Genomic DNA, 15,841 nt, shown 5'->3' on the forward strand with positions numbered 1-15,841 from the left:
GTCTGTGCAAATGGTTACTGAGGAGTGGCAATTTTTATTACCACTGACAGAAGGAAAGGCTGTGAAATGGGACTTCTGTAGCTACTCAGGCATGTCCAGGCATTTCCAGCCAGTTTGGCAAGGACAGCAAGGCCACTGGTTTCTCTGTCTACAAGCCAGAGAATTAACATGGTATTAACTATGCCTTCAAGAGTTCACATCTGAGAGCTTAATAAATCAAAGACCAAGTTGTAACACAGAATTTCTGTTGTCAGGGAAGTACTGTACAAATTTCTTGGCTAGCTTAATGATCAAATGTATATATGGAAAATATACAGGAGGGTATTTGTGCTCAGTGAACCCTGCTGACCAGATAGGTGGGTGCAGAGTGCTTATCAAAGCTGTTCCCACTCAGGAAGGCAAAGCCCTGAGAAGACTGCATCTCCCACAGTCAGACTCCAGATGTAGAACAAACTCCAGATGCAAAAGCTTCAAAAATCACCCTACCACCTTACTACTAAGACAATCTAAAAATGACACGTAGCTTGGCATGCCTGGGAGCGGACCTCTGCACTACAGAAAAAGGACAAGACAAATCCCATGCCAGGAAGTAGCTGTGTTACTTGGAATACACTCAGCACAGCCTGGGGATGCAGGAAGGACTCCATGCAGACCCAGGAGTCCCCAGATGCCTATGGAGTGCTCCCTAGCTGATATGCAAGGGATGCAGGATGAGAGCAGGGGTTCATAGCTAGCAAGTGTTTAACTTTGGCAAGTATGAGTCAAGCTTTCCCTGGAAAGCATTTCTAAAGGTTTAAGCTTTCATTTCTTATAACCACAGACATGTGTACATGATTTTCTTTCAGAGAAGAAAAATGTACATCTACCAGTTATGTAGACAGATAAAGTTATACAATTAAATAATGGGTACTATGGAAACATAATTTTTTAGAACGTTAAATTCATTGCCATTACTTTCAACAATGATTGACAACTATTTTCCTGACTTTACTTTGGACTAACTTTAGGGTGAGGCTATTTTTAATTCACTGCTTTATGTCTTTGATGCAACCATTGTATTTTTGCTGACACACAGATTTTCATGTCAAAAAAAAATATGAAAATACAAACCAAATGTGTCTGTTTCTTTTCTTTTTTTCCCCCATTCCATATAATTGATGCTATAAGATATATCTAATAAAACTTCACACACATATAAGACATATAATGAGATTCTTCTTTGGGTTGTAGTATCAAATCTGTAAGAGGCTCCTTTCTTCATTTGTTGGAAGCACAACATCTTGGGAAATGATAACCTTAGAAGAAAAAGTCATTATAGAAACTAATATAAAATCAAAATGTAGGTGTCCAGTAACAGTTAAGGTCGAGATTTTTGACATGTAATCCAGAGGTGGGTAAGTCTATTGTCAAACATAGCAGACCATAGAACATATAGAAAGAGGGTAATACACTGTCAGTTGGATTTCTTGGCAATAATTATTAATTTATGGCAATTTAAAATGGATGATCATATTTATTTTACTTTCTTATGAATGATTGTAGCTTTAATATTGCACTTGGAATCTTGTATTTCTGACGTGCATACTGCTTTCCAGGAGAGGGCAGTCCATACCCAGGATCAGTTGTTTTCCATTACACTTTCAATCCAAGGAATGTAATTGGAGACTCGAACATAAACACCAGGTTTCATGGGTTGGGCACAGCCAAGGCCCCAAGAGGTGACTCCATGTTGAACAAATTTATCTTGGTCCAGACAGACTAGAGGTCCTCCACTGTCCCCCTAAACAGAGAAAGAATAGGATGATTCCTTCAGTGACAGACCTATGTGCAAGTGTGGCCTTCCCACAGGAGGCACAGAAACAGAAGTACCTCTTACATGTGAGGGTCGCACAAGTTATAAGGAAACACTGGAGTTCTAGCCAGACACGAGTTCTCTCTGCAGATTGTTAAACACTTTTGTAAAGTCACATCACTCAGGCATTATATTTACTTTTGGAGTAAGGGAATTTGTTGAGAAGGCATCTGATTGCCCTTATTCACTTAAACTGTGCTTCCTCTCTCATTTTTCATCGTGTGGGGTTGTGTGTGTGTGTGTGTTGTTTTGTGGTTTGATTTTTGTTTTTTTTTTTTTGGGGGGGGTGTTGTGGTTTTTGTTTGTTTGTTTGTTTGTTTGTTTGTTTGTTTCTGAGATCTTCAGGGTTTTCTGCTGTTATCAAATGATGCAGGGGCACTGACACTTGGAAATTAGTAGCTCCCTTGGCCTGTGTTTAGCCAGCATGGTAGGCTCCACTGCATTGCTCCTTTACTGCTAATGGAGGTATCTCAGGTTGTTAACTGAGCTAGCTTGGACATTGGAGGCAGTCTAGCTGGGGTAAGCAAAATGATCTGGGAAAAAAATCAGTCTAAATTGGCTTTTGTACACCTGGCTTGTGCAGCCATATGTTACCATGTGCTCTCTAGTTCAGGTTTGTTTGAAAATTGCCTGCCCTGCTTCCTAGCAGCAAACAATGGAGCAAGGAAAGAGAAGAATCCACGCGCTTTTCTCAGCTTAGATGCCATGTAGCATTTAGCATCCCAAAGATTATTCTGGGCCTGGCCTCTATAGCCCAGAAAGCAAAGCACTGTTTGCATTGAATGTGCTTACAACCAAAGCAAAGAATCACAGAATATTCTGAGCTGGAAGGGACTCACAAGGATCATTGAGTCCAGCTCTCAAGTGAATGGCCCATACAGGGATCAAACTCGACAACCTTGGCACTATGAGCACCCTGCTCCAACCAACTGGGCTAAGTTTCAGCGTCTCTGATGCTTACACACTTTCTTACCTGGCAGGTATCTGTGCCACCATGAATATTCCCAGCACAGAGCTCGTTCTTTTTGACTCTACCATTCAAAAATTCAGGGCGGTTGCATATTTTATTCTCAATTACAGGAAATCCAGTTTCCTTTAAGTAACCAGCACCTGGAGTTCCTTTGCAAATGAAAACAAAACCAAAAAAGAATGAATGACAAAGGCAATTATCATATTCACAAAACAAACATCAGGATATGGATATAAAATATCATAGTGTTTATACACTGTCCATAGTACTTCCCATGCATAATATGAAGATATACCAAAATTGGTAAGCTTTATCAGTATTGTGGTACTTATCACCCTCTACCATCCATCAACATTTATACTGCATTGATTGACCTTCCTTCATCCACATGGATCCAGTACCCACTGAAATTTGCAGGAGTCATTCCCAAGCCATTTTATTTCTCTATATTTAAATTTTCTGTGGAAGAGATGAAGTAGGAAGTAAACAGTTGAAAATGGCATGATAAGCAAGGAGGTAAAGAAGGTACTGATGGACTTCCCAACCAAGACACAGTGGGAGGTTTTGAAAATGAGGGTTATATTTGTATGAGATGTGAACATGGCTGGTTTGGAGGAAGACTCATTCAAGGGAATGAGCAAACTCACATTTATGTGATCAAGAAATAACCTAAATCTAGAAAAACTATCCTTGACAGGGTAAATGCCCACTTTGGGGAAAAACATAGTGGACTGAAAGAGTTAGTGGCTAATTAGGTCTGATACTCCTCTTTCCGTGTTGGTTTAAAGGGTTTCAGTTTGCATGGCACTGAGTGATTTAGGAGAATCCCTATCAGCAGGAGAGAGTGGAAAGAATGGCAGTACCTCATGAATTTTGACGAAATAAGTTTTTTGTCAATAGCTTGTGTGGGGCACAAAGAGAATACTCTTTGGATACAAGTATATATCAGTCTCCAAACACTGAGCTTTTAGATGTGTTAAGGCTGTCTCACCTCTTGTATCCCCCCAGCCCGTCACATAGCACTCTTCTCTTCCTCCTAACACAGAATTTTCTTTTGGTAAACAAACTGGGATTACATGATCATTAATGACTGCAGGGCTGTAAGAAACAGGAACAATCGTTAGCACAATTATGCTTTATTTATACCACCTTCAGGTTTCTAAAATGACTTCATATGCATTCAGCCACCTATCTTTGACATTCTTTGCTTCAGGTAAGGGTTTTCTTAGTGTGCAAAACTGCTTTTGTGTTAGGCTCAAATCTCTCAGAAAGCAATACACAAAAGGAAAAGATCTAAAATTGAGAACAGTTGGAGTATTTTGACACTAAAAAGTACCTACATAAATCCAGGAGAATGCTTTGACTTAGGCTAATGCACAGCCAACAAAATTTAATTGCAAATTTATTAGAAAGGGTATGCATTAGTGGCATTTAACACATGCTAAATGTGTTAGCTTGCTCTGACTGCATCCAGTCTGACTATAATTCACTTTCTAAGAGGTATATTTTACACACAGCAGAACCTAAGGATGTCTGACCTGCCTTTGGGTGGGTGCAGCTAAGGCCCATTTGCAAAACCACATTATTATGCTGAACCTTCATCTGTTTTGGACCTGCATTGCAGCCACACAAATCAAAGCCCAACCACAGTATGTTCACATTTGCTTACAGCTCTATGGACATACTCCTTTTAATTGCACAGTTCCACAGAAAGCATTTCAGATGAATGAAAATAGATGCAAGGGCCATACTGGGTATTGCATCAAATGTACACGCTCTTTGCCTGCACACTGTCCGGATCCAGTGGAAGAGGATCCAAACATCTCCCCACCACAGCATGGAAACAGCACGCAGTGCCATCGTGCTAATATTGCTTGTTTCAGTCCCCATTACCTTATCAAGAAGCATGTAGGAGCACAGACTGAAACCTCCTCTAGGCATTACCTCCTCCTATTCTGCTGCCACTTCCTCCCTCCCAGCAGCTGGCACCCAGCACACTGCCAGCTTGGATCAGTGCCCCTAAGCCCTCCTCCCCTCCCAAGGCAGCCCTCTCGCTTTCTGAAGCCCTGGAGCTTCTGCAGAAAGGGAAGAAAGAGAGGATCTTAAATCACTAACTGAACACAGAGTGTGCAGAAACACATATAACTGCAAAGCCAGCAGAAACCACTTTTTAGTCAACTTGTCCTATCATAATAAAGGAACATTTCAGGTGAAAGGGTACCTGCTGAGTTTTAGCAGAGCAATGTCTGCCCTGTGTGGCTCCTTGAACAATTTCTCCACATCAATTTTTTGTACTGATGGCTCCAATGCTGCTTCTTTATGTAATCCAAGGTATACTTTATATGAAGATGGCCGTGTGGACCTATTGGAAATGCACATGGTGAGCACCTTGTTCTATCAAAACCAGATAGCTAGCTTTGGTGTAAACTTAATTCCTTATTATGGCACATGAAATCAAGTTGGTAAAATTATCACTGTGACTGTTTTTCAGTCAAAACTCAGCTTTAATGAATGACAAATAGACTTGACTTGATTAGAATTATAGAACTATAGAATCATAGAATCTGCTGAGTTGGAAGGAACCCACCAGGATTATCGAGTCCAACCCCTGTCCTACACAAGACAGCCCAAGAGTCACATCATGTGCCTGAGAGCATTGTCCAAATGTTTCTTGAACTCACACAGCCTTGGTGGTGTGAGCACTTCCCTGGGGAGCCTATTCCACTGCCCAGTCACTACCTAGGTGAAAAACCTTTTCCTGATATCTAACCTAAACCATCTCTGACTCAGCTTCATGCTGTTTTCTTGAGTCCTGTTACTGATAACAAAAGTGAAGAGGTCAGTACTTGCCCCTCCACTTCCCCTTACAAGGAAGTTGTAGAGTGCAATGAGGTCTCCCCTCAATCTTCTCTTCTCCAGGCTGCACAGATCAAGTGACCTCAGCCATTCCTCATAAGGCTTGCCCTCCAGAACCTTCACCATCCTTGTTGTCCTACTCTGGATTCTCTCTAATAGTTTAATGGGTTTTTTTACGCTATGGTGCCAAACAAGAACTGCACACAGTTCTCTATTCTCAGCTGTTTGCAAGCTGTTCACAACTTGCTCAGGTCGGGTATTCGGTCTCTTTTGTTTCTCCTATGATTTTTTATCTAGGATTAGAAGATGCTGGTGTGAGCCGCAACAGATACTTACTTTTCTAAGCAGTGAGCAGCAGTAAGAACCCACTGAGGATCTATTAGAGTTCCCCCACAGAAATGCAAGCCATAACTGTAATAGAGCAAAAAGGCATTGGTTTAAGATGGGAAAGTTAATTCTACCTGCAGTTAATCATGTAATCTTTCTAACGTGTGCCTTTACAAACTAAAGACATTATTCCACAATTTCATTAAGAAACATTTTGCTTTCCTTGGACAATGTTTCTTATAATGATGGTAGTCTTCTGTGGACATTTTTACAAAACCTTGTACAAAAACACCTAGATCAGTATTTCTATTACTGGAAAACCTTGTATGCAGTGAGGTTCACCGTTTAAGAGATTCTGGCTTTTGCTAGTTCTAATCACAATCAGAAAGCTCTGCAACTAGCCTTGATTCCCAGTTTTGTTAATAAATTTGCCAGTAGGATCAAGTACTGAAGGACAGATCAAAGATCTGTACTAGCCATACTTCAAACTGTTGCTTCTACTCACAGGATACTGATTCTGTTGTAGAATATAGTGCCAATTTTAAAGTTATTCTGCCTTCTAGTAAGAATGTTTTTGAAATTATTTGTTTTATTGATCTGATGGGTATTTGTCACAAAATAGAGCATTCTTGGTTATCTAAATGACTTCTAAGATTATCACACATAATGTATAGCATTGAGCTATTTTTAAATTAAAATTAACTTTATAATGCTGCAACTGCATACTGTAATATCCTATGAGAGGCAATGTTTCTTTGCATGTGAAGTCTAATGTAATGGGGAATGGCCATACCTGGTACGGAGACTGATCTGCCAGGGCCAGGAGTGTGGATGGGAAATACAGCCAGCAACAATCCTTTGAGCACACAACTTCTGTCTGAACTTGGATTTTCCACATTCATACTGAGCAGGAGCTACAGAATAAGAAAAAAAAAGTCACTATAAGGAAGTTTAATGTATATGCTATGCATTCACTATGCTATGCATTCAGAAAACTAGAAGGTGAACATGCTACACTTCAGCTTTTGATTCTCTTCAGGCAATTCTGTACCATGTACCACCTATATTTTCTTAGAATAACTTCATCTGGAACACTTAAAAATGCCTGGTAACGTTTTTTCACATACAGTTCCAGTGGTCAGCAAATTACACATGAATAGTTCTACAATCAGATAGAACCCCCACCCCCCAAAAAAAAAAAACAACAAAAAAAAAACAACAGAAGGGAAAGGAGAAGGAAACAGAGAGAAAGAAAAAATTAAATTCTCCCAACATCTTTAAATGTACTCTTTCAGATTCCAGCAGTGTAGAAGTTGCACTGGCAGATGTTTTAAGCTAATCTTGGTGGTAGAGCATGTGAAATTCAACCGTGCCTCTTTGGAACAAAATTTTGTCCACTATTATCTCAGGATCATTTGATACTTTAGATGGCTCTGAGTTCTCAAAAAGAACTTTGGCTATGGGAAACTGACTCATCAACACAGCACTTAGAATTTGTTGCCAGCAAAAGGAACTAATGAGTGAAATTAACAGCATGTTTTTTCAGTTCTTTAGAGGAACATCTGAAAAAAAAAGTCTTAATTTAAAAAAGAAGTGGATCAGCAAATGGAATACAATCGTTTTTCCCCCTGGGAGTCCCTGCCCAACACTTTCAATGCAGTACTATTTTTACAGCTACTCTGTGTGTATGATACAGAACATCTTTCTATTTCTTATTTGTTCCATTTTGGGGTATTGATAGAGCACGTTTTCTTTTGCTCCCAGTTGAGAGGATAAAGCAGCAAGAAAATCAACCTTCTTTTGAATGGAGACTGTCTCCCTTCCTAGGATAGCTTTTGTTGTTGATAGGTGTGAAAGGACTAGAAAACAAAACTTTAAAACTTTATCATTTTACACTTTGTTGCACCATCTCCTTCAGATTACCAAATGGCTTCATTACTACTAACAAAGACAAGGGCATCTGGTTAAATATTTAGGGCCAGATGCATTTTCCAGACATCAGATATGGTACAATATCAGAGGAGGGTCGATGCAGTTTTCATCCAGAACAGAACCAGAGCCACACGAATACGGAGTGCAAAAATTTTGCTGGTATAAGACCATGCCTTGTTCAGCCTGGCCACACACAGAGTTATGCCACATAACTAGGCAGGAGCAGGGAAAATTCCTGTTGAATGACCCTATTTTGAAACACATGGCATAACCCCATGAAATTCAGTAGGCCCCAGGTTAATCTTGTGCTGCATTTTGGGCTTTCAGAGAATAAGCACCATTCTTAAAATTTCAGGCACAGACTTTGAACATCACTTCCCAAAACCCTTAATTTCCAATCTAAAGCTATTGTACTTAGACCAGTCTTTCAGACTATTCTCTGAATGTCCTCCAGTTATCATAAAAGGTTACAGGAAAAGGATACACTAGTCTTTAAAGGAATAATTACGGCACTTGGGAATGTCACAGTACTCCCAGGCTTTTCTCGGGTCTGTTGTGTAGCACCAAGGTCCATTCACGTCTCCATCAGGATTCCTGCAGTACTGTAACAGAAAACAAAGACATCAGCTATTAACCATGCAATAAAAAAGCCTATTAATTAAAGTTTCAAAATAAAATAAAATCTTTTTCTTACTTCCTTTCTTATAAGTGACTTCTAATTGCTTTTGTCAAATTATTTTTCATCTTTCTATTTGCTCTGTGAGTTTAGAAAAAGATAAAGAAATGAAACTTCTTCAACACTCTTCAGACAGTAAACTTCCATAGTGCAACCCTGGACCTCTGAGCTCTCGAAAAGTAGGAGATCTTGACGCCAGATGTGGTTTTCTAAAGCACTAAATTACTCCTGCTTTCACTCTAGTTGTAGAAGAAGTAGAGGTCAGTCCTGAGGTCTTCTCACCTCCAGTCTGGCTGCATGACTCTGGGGTAGATGGGTATTGTGTGAGCTGCTCTAGCACAACCTGATAATGTCTGTGGTGATGCAGGGGTCCAAAGTTCACCCAGATGTGGAGTGCCTGGTTAGCTCAATCACTCTCTAGGTTTTTACCGGGCATACTGACTCATCTCTGCTCAGCACAGACACTTCACACAACTGCATACTACCGCATATTTTTTTCTAGTTCCCTTCCCTACCCTGAAATACATCCTATTGAAGTGAAACAAGGCTTTAGGGGCATAACTACGTCTTAGGAAAAAGGAGAAAATATTTGCTACCAAGAGTCTCTGACAAATTCAAGAACCAAGAAGTTAAGCAGGCAGGTTTTCAGAGGGAGTTTCTCCAATCGGAGCTGTAATTCATTGCCATCACATAACTGAGTAAAGCAAGCTCTAAAGTCATGTACCTGGTGAAAAAATAGTTCAGTCTGGCAACATCAAACAAGCTCTTTGTATCACATAAAAGCTCTTTGTATCACATATAGGGTTTGTCACAAATTAGGCAAATCTAGAGAACTAGTGATGAGTACATGAGACTTGGGACATGAAGGTTAGAAATTGAGATTGCCTTTCAGGATGGGTCAGGTACATGTATAACCTTGTATGATGGGTTGTGGCAGAAGCTGGAGGGCTGGAGACGAATGGGGGGCTACAATCCATTACTTATATATCTCAAGGAACCTGCACTGAACATTGGATTCATCACTATCTCACCCCTCGCTGTTACTACTGAAATCTATGACCAGGAGCTCTTTCTGTCAGAGGAGACAGGGTTGCTGCCCCCAGACAGTGGTCTGGATAGTGCTCAGTAGTGAGAAGAAGCAAGTGCCCATCTGAAGACCCTTGGTTGTGCTGCAGAAGCATTCAATAGAGCTTCTGGTCATCTCTGTGTCCCACTGAAGTACAGATTGCTCATGTCAGCAAGAATTATCACAATCAGGTTCTTGGATGAACTAATTAACAAAGACCACAAAATGCTTGCTGAGGAACCCTGAAGAAGACAGGTAAAACTCAATGACAAGAAATATTAAATAAACAGTTGTTTACATTTTTCTCCAGGCCTGCTCTTGGATGAGTTGTGGGAGTGAAGTAGTCATGGCTATGAGGGCTCTGAGAACTCCACTCTTGACAAGTTCTGCCCCTTGCAGTTTTTGCTACTGTGCCACGATAGTCTTTACCATTACCATTAATGCAGTCTGCAAAGAAAGAGGAAAAGGAAATGACTGTTAGCTGTGGGTTGTTTGGCCACATCCATAATTGATGGTGGTGAAGCAGAGATAAATTTGAGGAAATACTACTAAGACTTATATATCTTACATAATATGTAGACAAGGAAAGAAGGGCAACATAGTGTCAATGGTGCCTAACAATGGTATTTTAATTTCTTCGCATTTTTAAAGTTTTTTTCCCATTATCACAAAAGTCATAAATCAAAGAAGCTTAGATTGAGTTGACTCCTCATGACTCCAGAAGTCAGGACTACAAAAGACCATGCATACATGAAGTGTTTGACTTGTGGACAGTGATATCTGTCCAGTGAAAAATTTGACAGTAGGCAAAAAGCAGTAATACATGTTCAGCCAAAATTATTAGCCTTCTAAACAGAAAAACATGTGATCATGAAATAAAAAAAATAAAAAATAAAAAATAAATTAAAAAAAAAAGCTGAAAGCTGCAGTACTTTAACCACGTACTACATAAGAAAGTTGCATTTGAACTGAATTTAAAAAAGCCAGCTGTCCTCTAATGTGGAATAGAACCCTGGGAATATGAATACACGGCACAGGAAAAGATTTTTTGGAATAGTTGCCAGCAAAATGCCATCACTGCTGCATTTTCTGTCCTTGCTAGTTGCTCTCCCACAGTAGTGTGGACACTAGTAGCCATCTGTTTCCGGTATTACCAGATGTAGTAGGTAAAAGAGGCGATATTAGTTCCAAATCAAATACTGAAACCCTGCTATACAATTGTAGAAGAATGCTCAGAAGATGAAGAGAGTGGATTCTGTATTTATTTAGAGTTTCCTATATTTCATTCTCATTAAATTCGTGAAGATGTTTCCATAAAAACCAGCTTGCTGTTTATGAGCATCTCTTGGGGAAGCAGGAAGTATTCTCACCAGGATTTGTTTCCAGTGTTGTCTGAGGTGGTTTTGGTAATGTCTGTACTCCGTGGTCATCACACTTCTTCAAGTTGCAATACTCCCACCTCACACGAGGGTCGGTGGTGTAGCACCATGGACGGCTATCAGCATCTGGGTTTCTGCAGTAGTTTTGTCTCAGGTCCCTACAAATGGAAAGATATTATATTCCTATCCATGCCACTGCTCTGTGGAGAACTCAAAAGAACATTTTAGAAATCAGGTGTATTATGGAGTTAGTGTATATCATTTATAATGTACATTCTGTCACTGCTAGTTGAAATCTTTTTTCCAGCATAAAGAAATCAAGATACATATACAGAGTATTTAAATATGCCAAGTACTTATTAATTGATTAATTCTTATAGTAAAATACCATTTAAAAATCCAGATAAGTAAATGCATACAGGTATAGCAAAGATATAATTATTTTTAATTTTTCAAATACAGTAATAGCTTTTAAAAAGAAATAATTTTTTTGCATTTTGGAATATATAAATGGCAAATACTAGGAATAAGAAAACAACTTAGCCCTTCCTCAAAGCTCTAAAGACCTGTGGACAAGGAGACGGAGACTTAAACTCATGAATAAGCTCAGTATAAGGGAAAATTTATGATAACTATTAATTGCTTTAGAAGCAATGTAGAAACACACAGTTAATTAGTCTGAAGCATAATAGCGACAACTGTGGTTCCTTTCAAGATAAGGTCAACAGAAAATGTTTCCACATTAAAAAAAGAAGAAAAGGAATGGAATCATTTTTATCAAGTACACTCTCTTCCCAGCTTTAAAATCATTGTTGTGTAATGATGATGCAAATCAAAACAAGTTCCTGAGTAGTCACTGCCCAATGAAACCTGGAAATGGGAAATACACATACGCATTTGGGAAGTTGTCTGCCGTTTTATTGTGCCGGTGAGGTGACATTGAGCTCCAGGCTTGACATTTCTTTCCCGTGAGAGTGAAAGAAGCTGTACCACGGTAAGTCACACCATTGCCCTGATAGCACTCCTCAGTAACTTGAGCCTGCTCAGGCACATCAACAGCTGTAGTGAACAACAGAAACCAGTCTCTTGCATCTTAGTACTTTGTCGTTTATACGTGAGCACAGAAAGCCAACAGAACACAAGAAGACAGAGTGTTTCACTGACCACCACAGCATAATCTCTGTGGCAGAATTCTTTTCAGACCAAAAGGAAGATTTCAAAAGACGTTTGCAAAAATTTCATGATACGCCAGATTAAGAGCACTTGTACATCAATTTTATTGTCACACATGGGGATTTATTTCTACTAACAAGCCAAATACTTAACATAAGGATCAAAACTTCCATATGACCCTGTGGTAAAGACACAGGTTCATATGGAACACATCTGCCTTGTGTAAGGAAAGTTGTCTTCTGATTGCTTACTATGGAGTCTTGGTTCAATGCTCTTAAATTATCTTAGGTTTTGCTCTAGATTCAGATTTTCAGGAACTGGCATGTAAACTGATTAACTTTTCCATGGAGAATTTTGAGAAGACCTCTTGTACTGCAATTTTTCCTGATCTGTGTCAGTAGGTGACTCAAAACCTTCTGCAGTTAACCACTAGACTGAGCACACCAGCCTTGGCTCCACATCAGACCCAGGTATTCAACTGATACATGGCAATGCTGCAGTGACAACAATAACACAACTGAGCAGAGTCACCCAGGAATTTTCATAATAAACCACCATGACCCTTCACTTCTGGTTGTCTCCTGTTCTTACCAGGGGTCTCTGGCTCTGTTCCATCACAGGAGGGGATGTTGCAATATTCCCACCGGGCAGTCCTGTTGGTGGTGTAACACCATGGCCTCTTCTCACCATCGGGATTTCTGCAGTAGTTTTCATCTAGACCCCTGAAACAGGAAACCTGGTTAACAATGGTCTCTCATGGAGATCTATCAAAGGTTATGAACAAAAGGAGAATGCTCCTTTCATCCCAGTTTACTGTTGTATTTACTGGTGGGTAATTGCTGCTGTCATTCATTGATGTCATCTACTATATGAATAATTGCAGGTTACTAATATTTTGGGTGTGCCAAACCAGACACCTGCTAGGTTGATTGATGAATTAAAATATTGTAGTACTTTGAGGCCAAGAGCGGCACAGCAGAAACATAGTATGAAAGAATCTAGCCTCTATCATAGTTGTGACTCTTACTCCACATTGCTTTACCTCAGCAGAGAAAAAAGTCAATCAAGCAGTTTGTAAGCCAGAAGAGGAGACACTAGTATCAAAGAACAAAAAAGTGAATAAAAAGAAATGTGCAAAAATTTCAAAAATATGAAATCCAGCAGGTGATGAATGCTGGTGCAACTGAAGAGCTTTGCAATATAGGTGAAGAAAACTGAAGTAATTCTGTGCCTTGGTATTTCTCACTGACAGTGAATAACGTAGAGACTTCACTTACTTGCAGGGATAGTTTTCTGGAGTGCGAGCATGTGTGTGGGGAGATTGAGAACTCCATCGCTGACAAGTATTTCCAGATTCAGTAACAGCTACTGTGCCTCGATAGTCTTCTCCTCTTCCTGATAGACACTGACGTCCTGGTGGAAGAACTGGTGGGGGTGTTGCTGTTACAGAAAATTGAACTAAAATTATTCAGTGCCTTCTAGACATAGCAAAAACCCCAAAGCAACGAAACAAAAAGCTTTGAACTTCATAATTACATGGGATTTAGCTTTCTTTGCAGGTTTAAATATCAATATATTTGAAAAGCCTAAAAGTCAGAGAAAAGATCTGAAGATATATTTCTCAACTTTTCATTCCCATTTAACTTCTTCACAAGCAGTCCAGTGACCGGAAGGGCATTTGCATCTGCCCCTTTACAGCAGCCAGATACATTACAGGATACAAAAGCCAGGACATGAAAGTGCCAGCAGCCCCATCAGAACACAGCTGGAAAGTGAGCAGGTGGTAATACTGTGAAGAAAACTGGGGTGAAAGTGGCAGGCCAACCAATGATAGATACAGGTATAGATGTAAAAGAGAAGTACTCCTAAGCGGTGAGAGACAGAAAGGTTGAGGTCTGGTGAGAAGACCCAAGGAAAAGTATAATGGCAAGCACAGGCCTTTAGGGAAAAAGAGAACTAAAAAGTGGAGAATTGATTTGGAAGAGCAAAACAGAAGCCAAAGGATTTTCAGGAAGAGTGAGGCTGTTTGATGTCAAAAGAGGAACGTAAGAAGAAACACCAGAACTGCTGAACTGCCTGGTCATGGAAAAACCACATCAATGAAGGGAGATGTGACCAGGCAAAACCATTAGAAATACCTATGACAGAAATGTCTAGCCTCAAAAGAGCTATCAGAGGTTCATTTCAAGGTGATTAATTCTTTTCTATGATAAAAAGTTCAGGAGTCTTTTATTCTTTCCTTTTTCTTTGGGCCTCTTTTATTTGTTCTAGGTCCTTGCACCACCCTGATTTGAAGTTGTCTAGATGTCTTTGTATCTAGATGTCATTGTGTCTAGAAGTCTAGAAGTCAGACTCACTGCAACGAGGAATGTCACAAAATTCCCAGCGTTTAGTTGGACTGGTAGTGAAACACCAAGGTCGAGGTTCACCATCAGGATTACGGCAATAATTCATCTTCAGATCCTTCTCTGGAAAACTGAACAGAAAAAATAAGTTTTAAGATATGTCATTAATGGCTATAACAATTATCCTGTCTGGGACAGGGTGGTTTTCAGACTATACATAGACAATAAATAGACTATCACAGAATCTCACTCACTTTTCTGGGAGGTATCCATGAGAGTGAGGTTTCTGGGAGTCCCAGCGCTGGCACTCAAGCCCAGACACTGTCGTTGAAACTACTCCATGATAGTTTTCTCCACTGCAGTGCATGCACTCTACTGTAAGAACAATGCAGAATGAGAACAAGAGAGACAGAAAGTCCTGGAGGAATTGATCCATAAACAGTCATACTCATCTCACATGAAGCTCAAGAGCCTGAGCAGAACGCAAAGCCAAAGGACAGTCTTTTTTTTTTTGAAAATAGAAAGCTCATTTTCCTTGGTAAAATGCCTTCAGCTAGTTGATTACATTTAAAGTTCTTCAATAAAAAAAATCCAACATAACAGACTATAGTTTTTTAAAGAGCTAAATTTAAACTACTAAGCTATATTTTAAAATCTATGCCTTGCTACTGTCATATTTTGTTGAGTTTTGCACTAGCAACTGTCATTTGGTTGAATTCTAAGGCTATGGTATGTGAATACACTCATATACTGTTTTTTCAGCTAGAGAAAAAAAAGATTTCAAATAGCTGTTTTGAGGGTCTTTTGATATCTTCCTTATTGGTATTGAAAAGGTCTTTGGAAAGTTTCAGGTTGAACTAAACTCAAGTTTGGAACAAATATTCAATTAAAACTAAAAGTATCTGAATAACTTACATTCTTGAACACATCTTGAAAAAGTGGAAAGAAGTTAGTACATGTATTCTGACCTTCACATTCAGGGATGTTACAGTAATCGAATCTGGTATTAGGATCTGTTGTGTAACACCAGGGTCCCTTTTCATCGTTATCAGGGTTTCTGCAGTAGTTTTCCTCCAGTCCTGCATTGGGATATTTTTCAGGTGTATAACTGGAACAGAATTAAATAGGATTACACAATAAGGCAAGTGTCCCAATTGTTCAGCTGAGAACTCTAAACACCAACATCCAAAAAATGGTCCTCAGATAAAGATTTCGTTTTTAGAGGCTTCCTAACTGTTACTGTGTGCCATTGCTGATGAGTTAGA

The 15,841-nt window shown here is 39.5% G+C and overlaps 1 protein-coding gene across 2 annotated transcripts in view; it reads right to left on the reverse strand.

Moving 5' to 3' along the window:
* Positions 1-1,462: 1,462 nt before the first annotated feature.
* PLG (plasminogen) overlaps positions 1,463-15,841 on the reverse strand; it is a 26,305-nt gene continuing 11,926 nt past the window's right edge. The window contains exons 5-19 of one of the 2 annotated variants that reach the window (XM_027880008.1): positions 15,545-15,684; positions 14,831-14,948; positions 14,589-14,707; positions 13,509-13,671; positions 12,823-12,953; positions 11,952-12,117; positions 11,050-11,216; positions 9,978-10,126; positions 8,446-8,539; positions 6,799-6,919; positions 6,015-6,089; positions 5,044-5,184; positions 3,814-3,920; positions 2,826-2,971; positions 1,463-1,780 (exon numbers count right to left, since the gene is read on the reverse strand). In XM_027880008.1, coding sequence (XP_027735809.1) covers positions 1,619-1,780; positions 2,826-2,971; positions 3,814-3,920; positions 5,044-5,184; positions 6,015-6,089; positions 6,799-6,919; positions 8,446-8,539; positions 9,978-10,126; positions 11,050-11,216; positions 11,952-12,117; positions 12,823-12,953; positions 13,509-13,671; positions 14,589-14,707; positions 14,831-14,948; positions 15,545-15,684 — 1,999 coding nt within the window. In that variant the 3' untranslated portion in view covers positions 1,463-1,618. Of the gene's footprint in view, positions 1,781-2,825; positions 2,972-3,813; positions 3,921-5,043; positions 5,185-6,014; positions 6,090-6,798; positions 6,920-8,445; positions 8,540-9,977; positions 10,127-11,049; positions 11,217-11,951; positions 12,118-12,822; positions 12,954-13,508; positions 13,672-14,588; positions 14,708-14,830; positions 14,952-15,544; positions 15,685-15,841 lie in introns of both variants that reach the window. The other variant, XM_027880007.1, reaches the window with a different exon arrangement.

This window comes from Empidonax traillii, unplaced genomic scaffold (assembly GCF_003031625.1).
Source record: "Empidonax traillii isolate 1590-97213 ecotype Southwest subspecies unplaced genomic scaffold, ASM303162v1 scaffold63:size2014119, whole genome shotgun sequence".
Classification (NCBI taxonomy): domain Eukaryota; kingdom Metazoa; phylum Chordata; class Aves; order Passeriformes; family Tyrannidae; genus Empidonax; species Empidonax traillii.